Genomic DNA, 22,274 nt, shown 5'->3' on the forward strand with positions numbered 1-22,274 from the left:
CCATCTCTTGCCATGTGACACTGCTTGCTCTCCCTTTGCCTTCCACCATGATTATAAACTTTCTAAGGTCTCACCAGTAAGGCCTGCAGAACTGTGAGCCAATTAAACCTCTTTTTAAAATAGATTACCCAGACTTAGGTATTTCTAGCAACATAAAAATGGACTAACACATACACAGTGGGGGAAAAAGACAAGCCATACAATGGAAAAAGATGTTTGTAATACATAAAACCAAAAAAGAGCTTATATCCAGCATATGTAAAGAATGCTTACAATTTAGTAAGAACAAGACAACCAAACAGGAATGACAAAAGACTTGAACGGCTGGGTGCAGTGGCTTATGGCTGTTATCCCAGCAGGTTGGAAGGCCCAGGTGGGTGGATCTCTTGAGCCCAAGGGTTCAAGACCAGCCTGGGCAACATGGCAAAACTCTGTCTCTATGAAAAAAAGACAAAAATTAGCTGGGTGTGGTGGCATGTGCCTGTAGTCCTAGCTACTCAGGTGGCTGAGGTGGGAGGATCATTTGAGCCTGGGAGGTGGAGGTTGCTGTGAGCTGAGATCACACCACTGCACTCCAGCCTGGGTGACAGAGTAAGACCGTCTCAAAAACAAACAAAAAAACTTCAGACAAATTAAATTTAATAGAGTTTACTTGGTTAAAATGATTTGTAAATTGGGCAGACCCCTTAACCGGAAGAGGTTCAGAGTGACTCTAGAGCTGCTATGCAGTCTGAGAATATTTATGGATAGGAAAAGGAAAGTGATGTACAGAAAATGGAGGTGAGGTACTAAATAGAGCATCCTTGACATAAGTAATGCCATCTTAGAAAAAGACTCCATCATATATTTTAAAAGGCATCATGCCAACAGGGTACAGATGTTCACACAGAGACAACCCCCAACCAGATTAGAGTGTAACCCTTTACTATCAGCCCTCACCAGATGACTCAAAGACTTTAGCAGGACTTGATCAGCTCTAGATGGCCATTTTTTTCTTTTTTTTTCTTTTTTTTTGAGACAGAGTCTCACTGTGTTGCCCAGGCTGGAGTGCAGTGGCATGATCTCGGCTCACTGCAAGCTCCACCTCCCAGGTTCACGCCATTCTCCTGCCTCAGCCTCCCGAGTAGCTGGGACTACAGGTGCCTGCCACCACGCCCGGCTAATTTTTTGTATTTTTAGTAGAGACGGGGTTTCACCATGTTGGCCAGGCTGGTCTCAAACTCCTCACCTCGTGATCAACCCGCCTCAGCCTCCCAAAGTGCTGGGATTACAGGCGTGAGCCACTGCGCCCGGCCTAGATGACCATTTTAACAGATACTGTCTTTCTGTTACTCGTGGTCAGCACCTGGCATTTGCCTCTGAAGGCTCTGCCCAAATCACAGACTTTTCCTTGAAAGATGTTGATGACTGTCTGGATTAGCTCAGGACATTCTGTTTGTCCGTGTTGCTCTCCTTGTACTGGTTTGTTAACCCCTTTTACTATTTTCTTTTCTCCTGATGTTAAATTTTACTTTGATGTGGAAATTTTAATCTATGACATTTACACATTAAATATACTAGTATGTATGGTTGCAATATTGACTGACTTGCGGATTGGCTTGAGTCTGTGCCCCCATGGCTCTGACTAGAGTGAACAGGAAGTAATAAGGAGAATGGCCTGTTTGGTTCTCTATTAGCTCATGGCTTTCGTGATTGAATAAGCATCAAAAAATGTTTGACCTTGTAGAAAGACACAAAAGTGCATGGACCTGGTTATGTCTGACCTTGTACTGCTCATGACAGCTACAGAAACACCTGGACTGGTTACAACTTGGCAGTTGCCTTATTTGAATAGGGTTTTAAGAGTTGGACACCTATGCTGGGTGCGGTGGCTCACGCCTGTAATCCCAGCACTTTGGTAGGCCAAGGTGGGCGGATCGCGAGGTCAGGAGATCGAGACCATCCTGGCTAACACGGTGAAATGCCATCTCTACTAAAAATATAAAAAATTAGCCAGGCATGGTGGCGGGTGCCTGTAGTCCCAGCTACTCGGGAGGCTGAGGCAGGAGAATGGCATGAACCCAGGAGGCGGAGCTTGCAGTGAGCAGAGATTGCGCCACTGCACTCTAGCCTGGGCAACAGAGCGAAACGCTGTCTCAAAAAAAAAAAAAAAAAAAAAGAAGAGTTGGCCACCTATGACTGGCCTGGCCAAAACTCTGTGATTAGTATGAAAGTAGTTTACAATCTGTTTATACATCCAGTCAGGTTACAGTTCACTATGTAGGAGAAACTTTTTTTTTTTTTTTTGAGACAGGGTATCACTCTGTTTCCCAGGCTGGTGTGCAGTGACATGATTATAGCTCACTGCAGTCTTGACCTCCCCAGCCTCAGATGATTCTCCCTCATCTCAGCCTCCTGAGTAGCTAGGCCTACAGATGTGCACCACCATACCTGGATAATTTTTGTATTTTTTGTAGAGATGGGGTTTTGTCATGTTGCCCAGGCTGGTCTCAATCTCCTGGGCTCAAGCAATCTGCCCATCTCAGCCTCCTAAAGTGCTGTGATTACAGGTGTGAGCCACCATGTCTGGCCTACGAGAAACCTTTAGGCCCAAGTTAAAATACGTAAGGATGCAGCTTCAGGCTACACTTAATCTAATAATGGATACACATACTATCTGATTTAACCTCCATATCCACATTCTAAGAGAAATATGCTTTATTTTCCTGAGGCTATGTGGCTAGTAAATGATAGTGCTGGAATTTGACCTTTGATCTTTTGGACCCCAACTGCCAATCTTTTCACGTCAGTATAACAGAAATCCATTGAAGAATATCTAGATGTAATTCAGGAGAAGAAGAGGAATGTGAAATTTAAAAATGAAAAGGTGGCCGGGTGCAGTGGTTCACGCCTGCAATCTTAGCACTTTGGGAGGCCGAGGTGGGTGGATTGGGAGTTCCTGAGGTCGGGAGTTCCTGAGGTCAGGAGTTCGAGACCAGCCTGACCAACATGGAGAAACCCTGTCTCTACTAAAAATACAAAAATGAGCCAGGCGTGGTGGTACATGGCTGTAATCCCAGCTACTCAGGCAGCTGAGACAGGAGAATCACTTGAACTCGGGAGGCAGAGGTTGTAGTGAGCTGAGATCGCACCACTGTACTCCAGCCTGGGCAACAACTGTGAAACTCCGTCTCAAAAAGAAAAAAAATGATGAAAAGATGCCAGGTGTGGTGGTTTATGCCTGCAATCCTAGCACTTTCGGAGGCTGAGGCAAGAGGATTGCTTGAGCCCAGAAGTTTGAGACCATCAGCCTAAGCAAAATTGTGAGACTCTGTCTCTACAAAAAAAAAAAAAAAAAAAAAAAAAAAAATTAGCAGGGCATGGTGGTGCATGCCTGTGTTCCCACCTACTTGGGAGGCTGAGGTGGGAGGATTGCTTGGATCCAGGAGTTCAAGGCTGCAGTGAATGTAAACCAAAAATAAAATTCTAAGGCCTCCCCCACCATCTAAATGAACCCCTCCTCTCTGCCAAGGGCATGCCACAGTTAACCCAACAGGGCAGCCATTAAATCTTAAAGCTCCAAAATAATCTCTTTTGACTCCATGTCTCACATCCAAGACATACTGATGCAAGAGGTGGGTTCCCAAGGCCTTGGGCAGCTATTCTTGTGTGGCTCTGCAGGATACAGGCCCCGTGACTGCTTTCACAGGCTGGTGTTGAGTGCCTGTGGCTTTTCCAGGTGCATGGTGCAAGCTGTTGGTGGATCTACCATTCTGAGTTCCGGAGGATGGTGGCTTTCTTCTCACAGCTCCACTAGGCAGTGCTGTAGTAGAGACTCTGTGTGGGGGTTGCAACCCCACATTTCCCCCTCTCCATTGCCATAGTAGAGATTCTCCATGAGGGCTCTGCCCCTGCAGCAAACTTCTGCCTGGACATCCAAGAGTTTTCATACATCCTCTAAAATCTAGGTGGAGACTCCCAAAGCTTAACTCTTGTCTTCTGTGCACCCACAGGACCAACACCACATGGAAACTTCCAAGGCTTGGAGCTTGTTCCCTCTGAAGCAATGACTCAAGCTCTACCTTGATCCTTTTTAGCCATGGCTGGAGCTGGAGTGGCTGGGACACAGGGCACCATGTCTTGAGGCTGCACAGAGAAACAGGGTCCTGGGCCCACCCCATGAAGCCATTTTTCCCTCCTAGGCCTCTGGGCCTGTGATGGGAGGGGCTGCTGTGAGGATCTCTGAAATACCCTGGAGACATTTTCCTCATTGTCTTGGCCATTGACATTTGGCCTCTCTTTACTTATGCAAATTTTTGTAGTTGGTGGCTTGAATTTCTCCCCACAAAATGGGTTTTTCTTTTCTACCACATGGTCAGGCTGCAAATTTTCCAAACTTTTATGCTCTGCTTCTGTTTTAAGCATAAGTTCCAATTTCAGACCATCCATTTGTAAATGCATATGACTGTATGCTTTCAGAAAAAGCTAGGTCACATCTTGAATGCTTTGCTGCTCGGAAATTTCTTCTGCCAGATACCCTAAATCATCTCTTGCAAGTTCAAAGTTCCACAGATCTCTAGGACAGGGGCAAAATGCTGCCAGTCTCTTTGCTAAGGCATAGCAAGAGTGGCCTTTGTTTTAGTTCTCAATAAGTTCCTCATCTCCATCTGAGACTATCTCAGCCTGGACTTCATTGTCCATATATCATACTATCAGCATGGTATATATCATACTATCAGTATTTTGGTCAAAACCATTCCACAGGTCTCTAGGAAGTTCCAAACTTTCCCACATCTTCCTGTCTTCTTCTGAGCCCTCCAAACTGTTCCAACCTCTGCCTATTACCCAGTTCCAAAGTGACTTCCACATTTTTAGTTATCTTTATAGCAGTACCCCACTCCTGTTACCAATTTTCTATATTAGTCTGTTTTTACACTGCTATAAAGAACTACCTGAGACTGGATAGTTTATAAAGAAAAGAGGTTTAATTGATTCATAGTTCTGCATGGCTGGGGAGGCCTCAGCAAACTTACAATCATGGTAGAAGGCAAAGGGGAGCAAGGGGCATGTCTTCTTATATCATCTTCTATTACTGTTGTGCTTGCAATCCAAGTGTGTTACTGATGTTACCAGTTGCAGAACTTGAATATGTTTCCCACTTTTGCAACTCTTCTGCTTTTGTTGCTTACTTATCTGAGTATCTCGATCATTGAGGTTGTGCAATTGTAAAGACAGATGCAAATACAAAGAGAAGCACTTTGTTCCTCAAAGGCCTTTGGTTCTTTTTTTTTCCTCCCCTATTTTTCAGAGACTTTTGTTCTGAAGCCTTTGGTTCTTGAATCAGAATTAAACATGTTTTTCTAGAGAGGAATGAATTTGAGATATTTGGGGCTGAGGTAGTGCAATCTTAATTCATTATATAATTTTCTAGAACTTTAACACCAGTTTATTTAGAGCATGAATATTTATAAAAATCACATTTAAAAAAGGTAAGTGGGCGAGGGTGTCTTTCTCATTCATTGTGTACATACAGCTCAGAAAACCTGATCTCTAGGTTATAGCTCTAATTAAGTTCTTTTATATAACTGCAGAAGGAAGTTCTTGCATTGTGGGTCACTGAGAATACATTGAATCCCAGCCCACTAAACCCTTTATTGAAAATTGTAGAGGTTTGAGTTAACAGTGCTAGTCTTTTGTGACTTGCAGAAATTAAACTGAGGAATGTTGTTTGTATTGGTAATTTGAGCAGCTAAAAGAGCTATCTCCTGGGGTGGGGGTGGGTGGCAGGGAGCTTAATTGTGTTGTGGCTGAATTTGGAGTCACCACTGTCAAAAGTGTTTTAAGGCTTTTGTTACAGAGAAAGACCTAAAATGCTTAAATCTCACTTGAATTGCACTCTGTTCTAAACTTCTCAAGAGTAGGATTAAACCAGTCAAGCTTGCCTATTATTGGGCTCTTTCTCACTTTACTTCAGAATTTTTGTTGCTTTTTAAAAATTAAAAATGGGGTATTACCCAAAGAAAAAGTCTTGACTAATATCGTCTTTCTTAAAGCTCTTTTGTTGTTAGCAATAGAAATCCAGCACCACCTAGTTTAAGCCCAAAGCAGGATTTATCATAAAGTATATAAAGAGAGGCCCAGAACTCAAGGAGAGGAAAGTGTCCTAACTTCAGAATAGGGAGAATTCAAACCAGGGCTTTGAACACAGGCAGGATATTCCCTCTGGTTCTTATCTCTGGTTCTTTGAGCAGCTTGGCTACATTATTAACTCACTGTGGAAGGGCTTTCTTGCTAGGTAGGAAAAAAAAAAACATGGCTCCCAAGTTACAACATCCATCCCAACCAACAGACTGGGTCCCAGCCCTCTCTTTGGTCCAATATTTGAGTCAAGTAGTGTAACAACTGTGGCCAGGAAACAGAGCAATGTTGCACTAAATCATTTCTTACAGGACTCGTGTAAATCACAGGTGCTCAAATTATTATCTGGGGATATCTAAGGCAAAATTAGAGTTTACCTGATGTGACTGGGCAGGATGAGCCAAGGGAAGACTGAGAACAAGGAGATGAGGTTAGGGAGGTGGCCAGCCATGGTTCATGCAGGTCCTTGATTGGTTAGGGTAAGATTCCAGAGCACAGTTGCCCAGTGGAAATGTAACATGGGCTGGGCATGATGGTTAACTCCTGTAATCCTAACATTTTGGGAGGCTGAGGCAGGTGGATTGCTTGAGGCCAGGAGTTCAAGACCAGCCTGGGCAACATGGTGAAACATGCCCCAGAGTTAGGAGGCGGGGCCTTTGGGAAGTAATTAGATCATACCACAGCCCTCATGAATAGGATTAGTACCCTTATAAAAGAGGCCCTAGAGAGCTACCTTGTTGCTTCCATCATACGAGGACACAACCAGAACAAGGAAGTGGGCCCTCACTGGACATCAAATCCACCAGCACATTGATTTTGAATTTCTAGCATCCAGAACTGTAAGAAATACATTTCCGTCATTTATAAGCCATCCAGTCTGTTGTATTGTAACAGCCTGAACAGACTGAGACAGTAACAGAAAGGAACAAAAGTAACTGACCTGCTTCTTCATATTCATAAGCATGAAATGACAACCAAGGATCATAAGATACTTGAATAAAACTGGCAAGTTCAAAATAAATAAATAGAATGTACGCTAAAGAAACACAGATAGTTCATGGAATAGAGATAACTTTTTAAAAGTTCAGATTAATATTCTGAAAGAAATCTAAAGTGATAGTATCTATAAAATACTAACAGGTTACTGTAAAAGCAAAAAATAGTATGTTTTAAAACTATAATTCTAAAATAAAAAATCATGGACTAGAAGAAAAAGTCAAGGAAATCCTGCAAAATGTAGAACAAGGGACAAAACGTTGATGAGTGAGAAAAAGGTTGAAAGACAGAGGTGACCCGCTAAGAAGGGCCAGTGTCCATCAATAAGAATTTTAGGTTGAGAACAAAGAAAACAGAGAGAAGCAAATAAATAGGAATAGTGCTCCTATGGCTAAAGAACCATGACTTCAGATAGAAAGGTCTTACCCACTGCTAATCCATATGAATGGAAAAATACCCATATCTAACAGTATCCTGGAGGAACGTCACAATTCCAAAGACAAAAAGGAATGCCTAAAAGATTCCCAAAAGGAAAAAAGAGGGTACTCAAAGGAATGACAACTATATTGGCATTATATTTATCGGCTCACTAGATGCTGGAAAAGAAAGGAACAATGCCTTTTGAAAATCTCTGAAGGACAATGATTTTGAGCCCAGAGTTCTATAACCATTCAAATTAGCATTTAAATGGAGACCAATATATATATATATTTTGATTTCCAAGGACTGAGGAACTTTATCACCTACAAACCCTTCCTGAAAGAACAGCTTAAGGATGTACTACAGCAAAACGAAAAGAAATCTAAGAAAGAGGAAGATACCAGGCTGCAGGAACAGAGGAATCCAGAGAAACCCTAGAGTGTTACTTGTGCAATAGGCCCCCAAAAGAAATAATGTGAAGACACAGGATCATTGTAGTGGATAAAGTTTTATTACAGTACTAAATTTAAAAATCACAGTATATTTACTTTTCCCTCAAGAGGGTCTGGGCACAGTGCCTCATGCCTGTAATCCCAGTACTTTGGGAGGCTGAGACAAGAGGATGGCTTGAGCCCAGGAGTTTGAGATCAGCCTGGGTGACACAGTGAGACCTGTCTCTACAAAAAAATAAGAAAATTAGCCTTAGTGACAGATAATTACATCAACTTTTCTACTGGGTCCAAACACTCTATTTGACCCTGCCATGAATATTTTTTATATCATCAGCCGACTATAGAAACTTGTTCTTGGTTTTCAGTGTTAAGAATTAACCTATAAACATTTTATGGAAGATTTAATTTGCATTAGAGAACAGTGTGCTATAAACTCTGCCAATGCCAGGGCATGTTAAGAGGTATATAAAGTATAGGTAGAGAGGAAGACAAAGGAAAGGAGTAGGGGTGCCAAGTCCCTCACCTTACCCAGCAGAAAAGAGATACTTAGTGTGAGGTGGGGTTGGGGCTCAGGGGAGGGTGGCAGGAGAGTTTAGGAGAGGATAGGACACGTGGGTGGAAAGTGAGGTGAATGAGGGCTGGGAGGTTGCAGGGAGCCCTGAGTGGAAAAGGCGGGGCAGAGCAGGGGGTACTGAACTGGAGAGAGTGGAGCAGAGCAGGGGTGTGCTGGGTGGAAGGGGTGGTGCAGAGCAAGTGGTGCTAAGCAGAGGGGGTGGGGCAAAGCATGGAGTGCTGAGTGGAAAGGGCAGTACAGAGTAAGGAGTGGTGAGTGGAAGAGGCGGGGCAGAGCAGGAGGTGCTGGGCAGAAGGGGTGGGGTAGGGGCGAGGGCAGAGCGCCCCCTCGTGGCTGGGGCGCCTGCGCAAACCAGCTGCCTCACGAGCACTGGAGCTTGCGTTACTTGGCCTCACCTCACCTGTGCTGTCCACGCCTGGCTTTGTCTCACCTGACGCGATATGCCTCTCCTGCGTGGGCGCTGTCCTGCCCGCCGCCACTACCGCCGCTTGGCCCTGCTCGGCCTGCAGCCCGCTCCCCGCTTCGCCCACTCGGGGCCCCCGCGCCAGCGGCCCCTGTCTGCCGCGGTGAGTTGAGGCCCAGCCATCATGGTGGGCGGGAAGCGCGTGGCCCTGGCGGGGCGCCCCGACGGGTGGGGAGAAGGGAGGACACGGCGTGCAGGCCTCGCGTGGGAGGCTCTTGTGGCTTGGTCGCCGTTGGGGGAGGTTCCTGTGGCTTGGTCGCCTTTGGGGGAGGTTCCTGGGAGAGGGTCGCGGTGAGGATGCCGTCGTCGGGCACAGGGGCGGAAAGCCCGGGACCCTGAGGAACGCGCGGGGATTGGGCCTCCTTCGTTGTTACCCTTTACCGGCACCTGGCTCGGGGGCGGGGCTGTGGTTTCGCGGAGGAATGATTTACCATCCTCGGACGTCCTCGGCACTGCGAAGATCTAGCGTTTTCGATAAAATGGTGGAAATCCTGGGCCACATCGAAGTTCCACAGTGCGAAGGTTGGAACCGGAGACCCGTTAGATGAAAAATGAATTAAAAAAAAAATCAGGTGATCCATGAATCGATTTTCAGCATTTTAGATTTCACTAGGCCCCTGTTTCTAGGACAACGGTCTAGGTGCTCAAAATGTTTTTTTTAAGCACTTTTTGTTAGGCAGCAAGTCACTGGCCCAGGAAGCCATACTCAGCAGCGCGTGTCATCTTCTCTTCCAGGAAATGGCTGTTGGACTTGTGGTGTTTTTTACGACCTTCTTAACACCAGCTGCATATGTGCTAGGCAACCTGAAGCAGTTCAGAAGGAATTAGATGGAAGATGATGTTGAACAGCTGTTAACGTCCAAAAAACTTTCAGAAAAAGCTGTGTTTTTGTTAACGAGCAAAATTGCCTAGTTGAGTCGATGCAACCATTGTGGTATTCACTTTCCTCATGTTTATGATGAATATTTTGCACTTTTTTAGTACTGTGCATTATATAGATGTATAGTCAAAAATGTTCTGCTTAAGTGTTAAATAAAACGGAAACACTTATTCGTGCTTGGTAATATGTGTGCAGATTATTTTCTAAACATCGTGAAAGCTGTTGAAAATTTACCGAGAACTGCTGTGAAAGGTCTGACTTAGTGACTCAGGGGGTGACATTAAGTGTTACTATATGGGAGTGAATGTATTTAGTGACATCACCCTTAAAAGATTAGATGTGTAGCTGTGAGGTAATATAAGTTTAGCTAAATGGTTTTTATGTTCTATTAGTACTGCCATGCCACACTTCACAATTTGCTATGAGAAGTACAACCATTTCTTTTCTTTGCCTCTTTAAATGACTACACGTCAGAATGTGAAGAATGAGTACATCTCCTATTTTAATGATTTTATTATCTTCTCTTAGTCTTCTGTGAGGTTTGAAGAATCATACACATCTTTGAACTGTCTTAGCTGTTGATGATGCTGTTATCATGGGCAGCATAGTTCAACTCTGAGTCTTGGTTTCCTTATCTCTGTAATGGGGACTTAAAATTGCTGTCTTGAAGTGATGTTGTGGAAATAAAACATTGAACAAAGAAAGATAAAGTACCTCTCAACATAGTACCTGAAACAATAGTCAATAAATAGAAGTTGGGCAACCCGCTGGGGTCCCCTTCCACACTGTGGAAGCTTTGTTCTTTCGCTCTTCGCAATAAATCTTGCTGCTGCTCACTATTTGGGTCCGCGCCGCCTTTAAGAGCTGTAACACTCATGGCAAGGTCTGCAGCTTCACTCCTGAAGCCAGCGACACCACGAACCCACCAGAAGGAAGAAACTCCGGACACATCTGAACATCTGAAGGAACAAACTCCGGACACACACCATCTTTAACAACTGTAACACTCACCGTGAAGGTCCGCAGCTTCATTCTTGAAGTCAGCGAGACCAAGAACCCACCAATTCCGGACACAATAAGTGATTAACAGCAGATATACCAGTTGTGAGAAACACATATTCACCTGGCCAAACCCTTGGAGACATGAAGAACAGCAGAAGCGAGACTTTTAATGGCAGACTTGCAAGACTGGCCGTCTGGTAGGCAGGCACACCTGGGGCAGTTGCAGCAGGTAATTTATCCCCTAGCATGTAATAAGTCCCTCCCCAAGTTCCTCACTAGTCAAATACTATGGGGTTACAATCTTCCTGGATGTTGCCTAAGTTTCATTATCCCCCTATAAGGTTATACCCCAGTCCCCTTCCCCACTTAAGTTTTGATTTCCCAATAACAAAACTTTCTTCCCTTTTATGGGCTGATCACTCCTCTACATTCTGTTTGCTTATTGACCTTCTAGGTGCGTGAGCTGTGTGGTTTGTTACATCCACAGGCTGGCTGCACGTACTTAGATTTATCGTGCCTTGAAAGTGGACTGTTTAAAGTGTTTTCTCACACCAATTATTTTATATCTACCTTCGCTAAATATTTCAGGTTCAATAAAAACAGCTGAGGCTTCTGAATTATTGGCAAAATGTCCTTGTGGTTAAGGTTCTTACTCAGGTGAACCTGATGTTCACAGGCTTTATAAATGATTAACAGAGAAATAACTTTAAATGACAACTAGTTTTGTCTAATATCTTCATTTTTCAGAAGTAATCTAGATAAACTGTTAAAAATAAAAAAAATTAAGTGCATAAAAATAGGATAAATGCTTCCAGGTAAACTTTTTATGTAATTTTAAAATCGTAAAATTATTTTGGATGCTTGTTGAATATTTGGGTCATTTCTAACTAAGAAAGGGTTATAATATGGGAAAATGTATTTCTAAAATTGTGGAGTGGTTTCATCTATAAAATGTTCACATCTGATAGTTCAGGATTTCTTGCTTCCTAGGTTTTCACTAAAATTTAAGGTTACTAAGAATAAGAATTCTAGTTAATATATAATTCTTATATAATTCTATAAGTTGTGTTCTTGAGAAAAAATAATTTTATATAATTTAGAAGTTATTCAAAAGTTAAAAAAGGTAAAAAGAAAATAGGAAGTAAAAGAGATGTGAGAAAAGTTATGAATGTAAATATATTTTTGGTAAGTAAGATTGTTTAAAAATAATAATTTTATCTAAAAAAGATCTTGTGTGGTAAATTTTTGTCTTAAAGTAAAAGAACTGGTTATTTTTAAAAAGAACTGTAATGTAAGACAAGTAAGAAAGTAAAAAATGTTATAAATGGGCTGTGTAAGTGGTTATAAGGTATAAGAAACAGAATTTATAAAAGGAACGTTGTAAGTAATTAAGTTGGTTATAATTAAAAAGGAAACCATTATAATAGTCTTTCTAAAGGTTAGCCCCTTACATTAAAACAAGGGTTACTTAAGGTATTGCTTTGCTTTTAGGGAAATTACAAGAGGTTTTGATTTTTAATTATATAACCAATTTCTTTTAAAAACTTCTTAGATTCGTATCTCAGAGGTTCAACATTTGTTGTGTCTTGTTGCTTTCAGCTTTTCCTCCCCTTGAGAAGGCTTGAGATGACAACTCTCTTCCTCAGTTTTTTCATCACTCCTGAAATTTTTTGCCTCTAGTTCCAGCTGTTGTTGTGGCCTAATACTAAAATGTTTTATCTTCAAGGTCTAAAAAAGCAATGTTTACCTCCAGTATAACTTTATCTGTACTCTTGATTTTTCTTGATAAGTCTAAATTTTTCAATGTAATCAGGAATTTCTCATGCTATTACTAAGAGTCATGTATTCTCCTGCTATACTCATAACCTTGAACAGACTCTGTGTCTGATTAAATTCATGTACTCTTTTCAACAGGTTTGACTTTTGGGTTATCTAAATGGGCTTCCCATAAAGAGAAGCAATTACACTGCAGGAAATTTTCTTTGCCTTTTTGGTACTTGGCTTAAAAAAACAAAGATTTTACATTTTATTAATAGCAAAATAATTTCTATATTATATTCGTAGGTTTTTGATTCTTTAGGAAAACTAAAATTTAAAAGGGCTAAGGTATTTATATTCATATAACTTTGTGTATTGCTTTTAAAGTCTTTTAATTATCAATCTTTGGTTAAATGAACACATTTTTTGTTTTGGTGAAATGTTTTGAACCTTTTAACATCTTTAATAAATATTCTTGAAATAAAAAATAAATAAATAGAAGTTATTGTTTGAGGATATACAAGTTTGCTAATATTCATTCATTCAACAAATACTGAATTCCTGTGATGTGCCAGGTGTTATGTGAGGTCAGTATACCCCAAATAGACTCCTTCCTTGTTTAGCTTACAGGTCTTAGAGGGCTAATGTTTTGTTACTTTAGTAGTTTTACATTTCTATCTCAAAATTTATATTGATGTATTAGTTGATGTTCTCCATAGAAACAGAAAAAATAGGATGTGTATATATACACATTTATATATGGAGAGAGAGAGAGATTGGTTTATTTTAAGGAATTGGCTCGTGGTTGTGGAAGCTGGCAGGTCAAAAATCTGCAGGATAGGCTGGCAGGCAGGAAGACATAGGAAGGAGTTGGAGTTCCAGTCTGAGGACAGTCTTCTGTCAGAATTCCCTTTTTGCTAAGGCCAGTCTTTAAAGCCTCCGACTGATTGGATGAGGTCCACCTACACTTTGAAGGACTATCTTCTTTATTCAAGGCCTACCGATTTAAATGTTTATCTCTTACAGTCTTCACAGAAACACCTAAATGGTATTTGACCAGATACCTGGGAACTGTGGCCTAGCCAAGTTGACACAAAATTAACCATCACAATTGGATAAAATTATTTTTCGGAGTGAGAGAGCATGAAAAAGGTTGGTGATACCCTGAAATGTAAAGGTGTGAGCACAGTGGCTAATCAAAATATTAGCAGTTTCTTAAGATCTACCTTCGCTGTTCACTGGTTGCAAACCTGCTCCTAGGCCCTTTACGTGAACTCCCATCGGGACACAGGCTCAATCTTCTGATTTCTTGTATTCAGTGAGATCTTACTTTTGCTGCCAATTTTGAACTTACTTTTTCCTTCTCTAACTCTGGCGGCTTTGTATTTCAGCTTCTGATGCCTACCTTCATGTGCTCCAAATTATGGCAAAAGACAGCTTTACCCTCCTAGCTGGGGAAGAATATTGAACTATAGGAATCTTTTCCATAGAACTTTAGCACTTAGTGTTCTGAACCGTTTGACACTCAAGTTATTGAGTACTCTCATGCAATAATACTGTATGTTGGGAAATGGTACCTTATTTTGATGAATGAACTCTGTTGCCCTGTCTCATTAATTTTACACTCATAAAGGTGTCACATTCAAGGTACAGTTTGTTCTTGTTTGGGGTAGTTTTGTTCTATAAAGGCACTGTGAACACTGAATTAATGAATACTGAACTCCTAGGGGAAATTCAGGGTTAAGTTCCTGTGAGCCTCTGGTCATAACATTTTTGTCAGCCTCTCAGTCTATAACTTATGTCTGTTTCTTTTTAAAAACACCTTATTTAATATACAGATGCTCTTGGACTTAACAATGGGGTTACCTCCTGATAAACCCATTGTAAATTGAAAGTATTGTAAGTACTGTAAGTTGAAAATGCATTTAATCCACCTAACCTGAATATCATAGCCTACCTTAAATGTGCTCAGAACACTTATAAATCAAGTGCTGTTTTAAATGGAACCTATTTATAGTTTATGCACATATGCACAAACATAGACATACAATATGATACTTTGGTAGGTTCAACAGTTGGGGGAATCACATCTCTAATGTCATATGTGATGTCAGCCTTCAATCAGCTGAGCTTCCTTATTCCACTGTTCCCACCACACCTTGACTTGACATCACTGAGATTTCTACTTCTTTCTTCTCCACAGGACCCTGCTATTTTTCCTTTTACTTATCGAACCTTATCTTTTTGTAGTATGTGGAACTATTTTATTTTTTATTTTTATTTTTTGAGACAGTGTCTCACTGTGTCGCCCAGGCTGGAGTGCAGTGGCACAGTCACAGCTCACTGAAGCCTTGAATTCCTGGGCTCAAGTGATTTACCCACCTTGACTTCCCAAAGCTTTGGATTATAGGCATGAGCCACTGTGCCCAGCATATTCAGCATATTCAAACTGTGTTTGAAATCACCTTTGCCATAGTATCACACACTGTGGTTTGGCTGCATCTTATTTTCCTGCTATGAGTTTGATAGTTCTTTCTTAGTCTTAGCCTCTCTTTTTTTCTGTTGTAAAATTTATTCTTTCTTTGTATTCTCATTCCTTGAGTAACTTCAGTTACCATATACTTGTTTACTCCCATATCAATCACCCTGTCCCATATCGTTCTCCTGAAATCCAGATAATTATGTGTATTTGCTTAACATTTCCTCTTGAATATTGTGTAGACACTTCAGATTAAAAAATCCAAACCTGAAACCTTTCTCTCCTCAAACTTGCTCTTCTTCCTGTGCATTGAGTGATTCGTTCAATATTTGATCACGTTTGGACACTTACTGTACACCACTGTACACTGTGCTAGGAACTGGATATATACTGAAGAACCAAAAAGAAAAAGTCAGTGCCCTAACTTGCTCTAGAGGAGGAGATAGACAAACATGTAACCTTAAATACAAAGACAAAGTCAGTGCCCTAACTTGCCCTAGAAGAGGAGATAGACAAACATGTAACCTTAAATACATAATCAAAAATAGGGTATGGAAAATAGCCATGGGACCTAACTTAAACTGGGGGAGGAGGGAGTCACAGAAGTTATGTTTGCTAACATGTTATTTAAGTTGACCTGAACGATAAATAGATGAAGAATGGGAGAAAAAAACTAAAATTTTAGGCAGAAAGAACATCATATATGACACCCTGAGGGGGCCAATATCTTTAACATTTTGTAGAATTGAAGAAAGCTATGTTAACTTTAAGGGTTTTGAGTGAGAAGGAAAGTGATATGAGAAGATGATGATGGGCTGGTGAGAGCCAAATCCTTACAGGCTGTGTTTTATGGACATTTAAAGTTTTATTGTAAGTACAAGTTGAGTACCTCTAATTTGAAAATCTGAAATCCAAAATGCTCCAAGATCTGAAACTTAGGAGTGCTGACATGATGCTCAAAGGAAATGCTCATTGGAGCATTTCAGATTTTGGATTTTTAGCTTGGGGATGCTCAAGTGGTAAGTATAATGCACATATTTCAATATCCAAGAAAATTCAAAATCTGAAACACTTCTGGTCCCCAGCATTTTTTTCTTTTTTTGAGACAGGGTCTTACTCTGTCACCCAGGCTGGAATGTAGTGGTGCTATCGTGGCTTACTGTACCCTTGACATCCTGGTCTCAAGTGATCCTCCCACCTCAGTCCCTTGAGTAGCTGGGACCACAGGCATGCGCCACCATGCCCAACAAATTAAAAAACTTTTTTTTTGTAGGGACGGGGTCTTGCTATGTTGCCCAGACTGGTCTTGATCTCCTGGGCTCAAGTAATCCTCCTGCCTTGATCTCCCAAAGTGCTGGGATTACAGGCATGAGATACTGCACCCAGCCCTAAGCATTTTGAATAAGAGATACTCAGTCTATACAGGAAAAGGGTTTTGAACAGGAAAGGGTTAGGATCTGGTTTTGGTAAGACAACCCAAGTACTTTATGAAAGTAAATATAATGAGAAGTAGATCATGTTTGGCTTGAATCTCAAAAGTAAGCTAGTATGGTCATTTCAGCCACCAGAGATAGACATGGAAGCCATCTTTGTCTTTACTGTAGCTCTAATTTTACAGCCTTTTTTTTTTTTTTTTTTTTTGACAGAGTTTCGCTCTTATCACCCAGGCTGGGAGTGCAATGACGTGATGTTGACTCACTGCAACCTCCTCCTCCTGGGTTCAAGCAATTCTCCTGCCTCAGCCTCCTGAGTAGCTGGGATTACAGGCGCCTGCCACCATGCCCGGCTAGTTTTTTTCCCCCTGAGACAGAGTTTTGCTCTTTCGCCCAGGCTGGAGTGCAGTGGCATGTTCTCAGCTCACTCACTGCAACCTCCGCCTTCTGGTTTCAAGCAGACTCTCCTGCCTCAGCCTCCCAAGTAGCTGGGATTATAGGTGCCTGCCACCATACCCAGCTAATTTTTGAGTTTTTAATAGAGACGGGGTTTCACCATATTGGCCAGGCTGGTCTCGAACACTTGACCTCGTGATCGGCCCGCCTTGGCCTCCCAAACTGCTGGGATTACAGGCGTGAGCCACTGCACCCAGCCAGTTTTTTGTATTTTTAGTAGAGATGAGGTTTCACCATGTTGGCCAGGGTGGTCTCGAACTCCTGACCTCCAGTGATCTGCCCGCCTTGGCCTCCCAAAGTACTGGGATTATAGGTGTGAGCCACCGTGCCCGGCCTAATTTTACAGTCTTAATAATTTTACATTTTTAACTTCTCTTACATTGACCACCTCTTTCCATCCAGGTTCAGCTTCATCTCTTAACAACTCTTAACTGTCTTCCTAACTATGCTCTTGTTATAGTCAACTACTCATATTTTCATGCCCCTATCCTATCAATGCACCAGTTTTTCAGATTGCCTGCAGCCTTTACATAGGTAGCTACTGTCTCTAGAATGCTTTTCTCCTTCTTCTCCAATTTGTACTTTGGCTTGGATAATTTTTACTCCTATTGCTCTCTCAGCTCTCAGATTAAATGTGTCCTTTGGATAACCTGCCCATCTCCTGTGTTCCCATGACATCCGTAGCTTACTCTTATTACAAGTGTAGTCTCTTCAGGAATCTATTACTAGTGTACTTTTTTTTTTTTTTTTGAGGCAGAGTCTTGTTGTGTTGCCCAGGCTGGAGTGCAGTGATGCGATCTAGGCTCACTGCAACCTCCGCCTCCCGGGTTCAAGAGATTCTCCTGCCTTAGCCTCCCAAGTAGCTGGGATTACAGGCACCTGCCACCACGCCTGGCTAATTTTTGTGTTTTTAGTAGAGACAGAGTTTCGTTGGCCAGGCTGGTCTCAAACTCCTGACCTCAGGTGATCCACCGGCCTTGGCCTCCCAAAGTGCTGGGATTACAGGCATGAGCCACTGTTCCCAGCCACTTCTATTTCACTCTTGTAGGCTGCAGCCCTTTGAGGTCTTAACCCAAATCGACGTGGGTTCACCCAATCACCTGATTCCTCTCCCAACACAGATCCCTTTGTACTCTGGGCTCCAATCTCTGTTTCCTCACCCACGAGAGACTGTCAAAAGCACTTCTCAGGCACTTCTTCCAGAATTGCCGAATGCAGGGCTCTCTTGATCTCTGTATTTCACCAGCGTCTGGCCTGGTAAGTCTTCAGAGTTTTGCAGTTCTTCAGTACCTTCAAGGAGATGTTTGTGTATTTTGTTCTACTTGTCTAGTAGATGAGCAGAAATAACTGGCTTTACTGACCCATTCTGCCATTACCAGAAGTGCAAACCCACTATATGATCTGATTTTTCAGGTTTTGAAATATTTAAAAAATTTTTTTGCCACATCTGGCCTAGTAATCTGTTTTTAAAGCTATGGTTAAAGCAAATGAATAGCTCTCTTTATATAAGGTGAATGGAGAATTTGAAATAATCTAAACTCAGGTTAAAATTTTTTCCCTAGCTTTTATTTTAGGTTTGGGGGTACATGTGCAGATTTGTTAATATGGGTAAATTGTATGTCGTGAGGTTTGGGTATACAGATTATTTTGTCACCCAGGTAATAAGCATAGTACTCAACAGGAAGTTTTTCAATTCTCACCCTCCTTCCACCCTTCAAACTGAAGTAGGCCCCAGTGTTTCTTGTTCCTTTGTTTCCATGTGTACCCCATGTTTCACTTCCACTTACAAGAGAGAGCATGTGGTATTTGGTTTTCTGCTTCTGCATTAATTCACTTAGGACGTGTGTTAATTCACATAGGACGATGGCCTCCAGCTCTATCCATGTTAGTGCAAAGGACATGATCTCCTTTGTTTTCATGGCTGCATAGTATTCCATGGTGTTTATATGCCACATTTTCTTTATCCAGTCCACCACTAATGGGCATTGTGATGGTCAATACTGAGTGTCAAGTTTATTGGATTGAAGGATGCAAAGTATTGGTCCTGGGTGTGTCTGTGAGGGTGTTGCCAAAGGAGATTAACATTTCAGTCAGTGGGCTGCGAAAGGCAAACCCACCCTCGATCTGGTTGGGCACCATCTAATCAGCTGCCAGTGTGGCCAGAATATAAAGCAGGCAGAAAAACGTGAAAACACTAGACTGGCTTAGCCTCCCAGCCTAAATCTTTCTCCCATACTGGATGCTCCTGCCCTTGAACATCAGACTCCAAGTTCTTTAGCTTTGGGACTCAGACTGGCTTCCTTGCTTCTTAGCTTGCAGATGGCCTATTGTGGGACCTTGTGATTGTGTGAGTTAACACTACTTAATAAACTCCCATATATATATATATATATATATGGATATATATATGGATATATGGATATATATATGGATATGTATATATATGGATATATGGATATGTATATATATGGATATATGGATATATATATGGATATATGGATATATATCTGGATATATGGAGATATATATCTATATATAGATATATAGATATCTATATATATCTATATATAGATATATATCTATATATATAGATATATATCTCTCTCCTGTTAGATCTGTCCCTCTGGAGAACTCTGATGAATACAGATTTTGGTACCAGGAGTGGTTCTAGAGGAACAGAATATTAAGGATGGAGTTCTTTCACTGGTTTTAGGGTTTCTGGAGTTGGTTGCTTAATATGATTAGACCCCATAATGGTAAGGATGCTACTTCTAATAGTATGGAGAACACTGATAGTCCTTGGCATGAACTGTTTAGAGAGTTATGCAAAATAAATGCATTTGACACCCCTGAGAGGCAAGGAGTTTAGTAACTCTATACATCATACCTTTGACTATATGTGGAGGACCAAGGAACATAATGAAGTTTGTTGGTTGCTCCTAAGTTCACTGGACAAAGTGATGAAAGAAAATGATGAACTCAGGGATTCTAACTGCCAGCTTCAGAAGCAGATCCTGAGCCTCAAATCTTCTAAGATTGCCCTGAATGAGAGTCTTATCTCCTGTAGAGAAAGAGCTGAAATTGTAGAAAAACAGACACAAGCTCTTATCATGTGCATGGCTGACCTGCAATGAAAGGTGGATGCACAGCCTCACCAGGTGTCTACTGTTAAAGTGAGGTCATTGATTGGAAAAGAATGGGACCCTGCAACTTGGAATGGGGACATGTGGGAGGACCATGATGAAACTGGAGACACTGAGCTTGTAAACTCTGATGAACTTTTTTTTGCCAGAAGAAACAGCTTCCCCATTCCCAGTAGTGGCAACATCCCCTCCCCGATCCATGCTGCCATCAGCCTTTCCACCTTTGTCTGAGGAAATAAATCTTGCGCGGCTGCCTGAGGCAACAGTGATGGCCTCCCCTGAGTCAGTTGCCAGGCAAGATAATGTTGATTCTCCTTAGGAGCCACCCCCAACACCCTTGTCTACTTCTAGAACTACAACTAGACTAAAGTCCCAGCGGGCCCCTAGAGGTGAGGTTGAGAGTGTTACCCATGAAGAGGTGCACTACACTCAAAAGGAACTACTTGAGTTTTCTAATTTATATAAGCAGAAATCTGAAGAACAGGCATGGGAATGGATATTAAGGGTGTGGGATAATGGTGGAAGGAACATAGAGTTGGATCAGGCTGAATTTATTGATTTGGGCCCACTAAATAGGGTTTCTGCATTTAATGTTGTAGCCTGGGTAGTTAAAAAAGGTTCTAATAGTTTATTTGCTTGGTTAGCTGAAATATGGATTAAAAGATGGCCCACTGCAAGTGAGCTGGAAATGCCTGATCTCCCTTGGTCTGATGTAGAGGAAGGGATCCAAAGGCTTAGGGAGATTGGTATGGTGGAGAGGATTAGTCACTTTAGACCTACTCATCCCAGCTGGGAGGGTCCGGAAGGTATACCCTTGACCAATGCTTTGCAAAACAGATTTATGAGGGCAGCACCTGCATCTTTGAAAAGCCCTGTAATTGCTCTTCTCCGTATGTCAGATCTAACAGTGGGAACTGCAGTCACTCAACTACAGAATTTAAATAAAATGGGGATAATTAGATCCCACGGTGGCAGGGGCCAAGTGGCAGCACTCAACAATCAAAGGCAAGGTCAGCATAGCTACCATAATGGACAGCAGAGGCAAAGCAAGAATTAGAATAGTCTGACTCGTGTAGAGCTCTGGCATTGGCTAAGTACATTGTTCCTAGAAGTGAAATTGATAGGAAGCCTACTGCATTCCTACTTAATTTATATAAGCAGAAAACTTCCAGGTCAAATGGACAAAAGGCTAATTTGAATTATAAAAAGAGAGAATCATGTCCCCTCAATTAATTTCCAGACGAGCCACTTTACAGACCCAGAACCCCTTGAATGAAGGGGAGGCCGGGTCTCTTTGAGGAAGGACCCCACTACACTACCAACAATTTCTGCTGTTCATCTTTTTCCCATCCTTCCCCACGGAGACATCCAGCCTTTTACCAGGGTAACTGTGCACTGGGGAAAGGGAAATGATCAGACATTTTGGGGATTACTGGACACCGGCTCTGAGCTGATGTTGATTCCAGGGGACTCAAAACATCATTGTGGTCCTCCAGTTAAAGTAGGGACTTATGGAGGTAAGGTAATTAATGGAGTGTTAGCTCAGGTCAAACTTACAGTGGGTCCAGTGGGTCCCTGGTCTCATCCTGTGGTCATTTCCCCAGTGCTAGAATGCATAATTGGCATTAACATACTTAGCAGCTTGCAGAACCCCCACATTGGCTCCCTGACTGGTAGGATGAGGGCTATTATGGTGGTAAGGGCTGAATAGAAACCATTAGAGCTGCCTCTACCTAGGAAAATAGTAAATAAAAAATATCGCATCCCTGGAGGGATTGTGGAAATTAGTGCCACCATCAAGGATTTGAAATATACAGAGGTGGTGATTCCCTTCACATCCCCAGTCAACTCTCCTATTTGGCCTGTGCAGAAGACACATGGATCTTGGAGAATGACCGTGGATTATCGTAAGTTTAACCAAGTGGTGACTCCAATTGCAGCTCTGTACCAGATGCGGTTTCATTGCTTGAGCAAATTAACACATTTCCTGGTACCTGGTACGCAGCCATTGACTTGGCAAATGCCTTTTTCTCCATTCCTGTCCATGAGGCCCACCAGAAGCAATTTGCCTTCACTACCTCAGGGGTATATCAACTTTCCA

The 22,274-nt window shown here is 41.9% G+C and overlaps 2 protein-coding genes across 2 annotated transcripts in view; both read left to right on the forward strand.

The window, feature by feature from the left end:
- UNC79 (unc-79 homolog, NALCN channel complex subunit) overlaps positions 1-22,274 on the forward strand; it is a 374,208-nt gene that overhangs the window by 5,105 nt on the left and 346,829 nt on the right. The window lies entirely within an intron of this gene.
- On the forward strand, positions 8,889-10,086 carry COX8C (cytochrome c oxidase subunit 8C). Its single transcript, XM_009428371.4, has 2 exons — positions 8,889-9,125; positions 9,758-10,086. The coding sequence occupies exons 1-2, from the start codon at positions 9,000-9,002 to the stop codon at positions 9,848-9,850; spliced, it is 219 nt and encodes a 72-aa protein (XP_009426646.2). The 5' UTR covers positions 8,889-8,999; the 3' UTR covers positions 9,851-10,086.

The sequence above is a fragment of the Pan troglodytes genome, chromosome 15 (genome assembly GCF_028858775.2).
Source record: "Pan troglodytes isolate AG18354 chromosome 15, NHGRI_mPanTro3-v2.0_pri, whole genome shotgun sequence".
Classification (NCBI taxonomy): Eukaryota; Metazoa; Chordata; class Mammalia; order Primates; family Hominidae; genus Pan; species Pan troglodytes.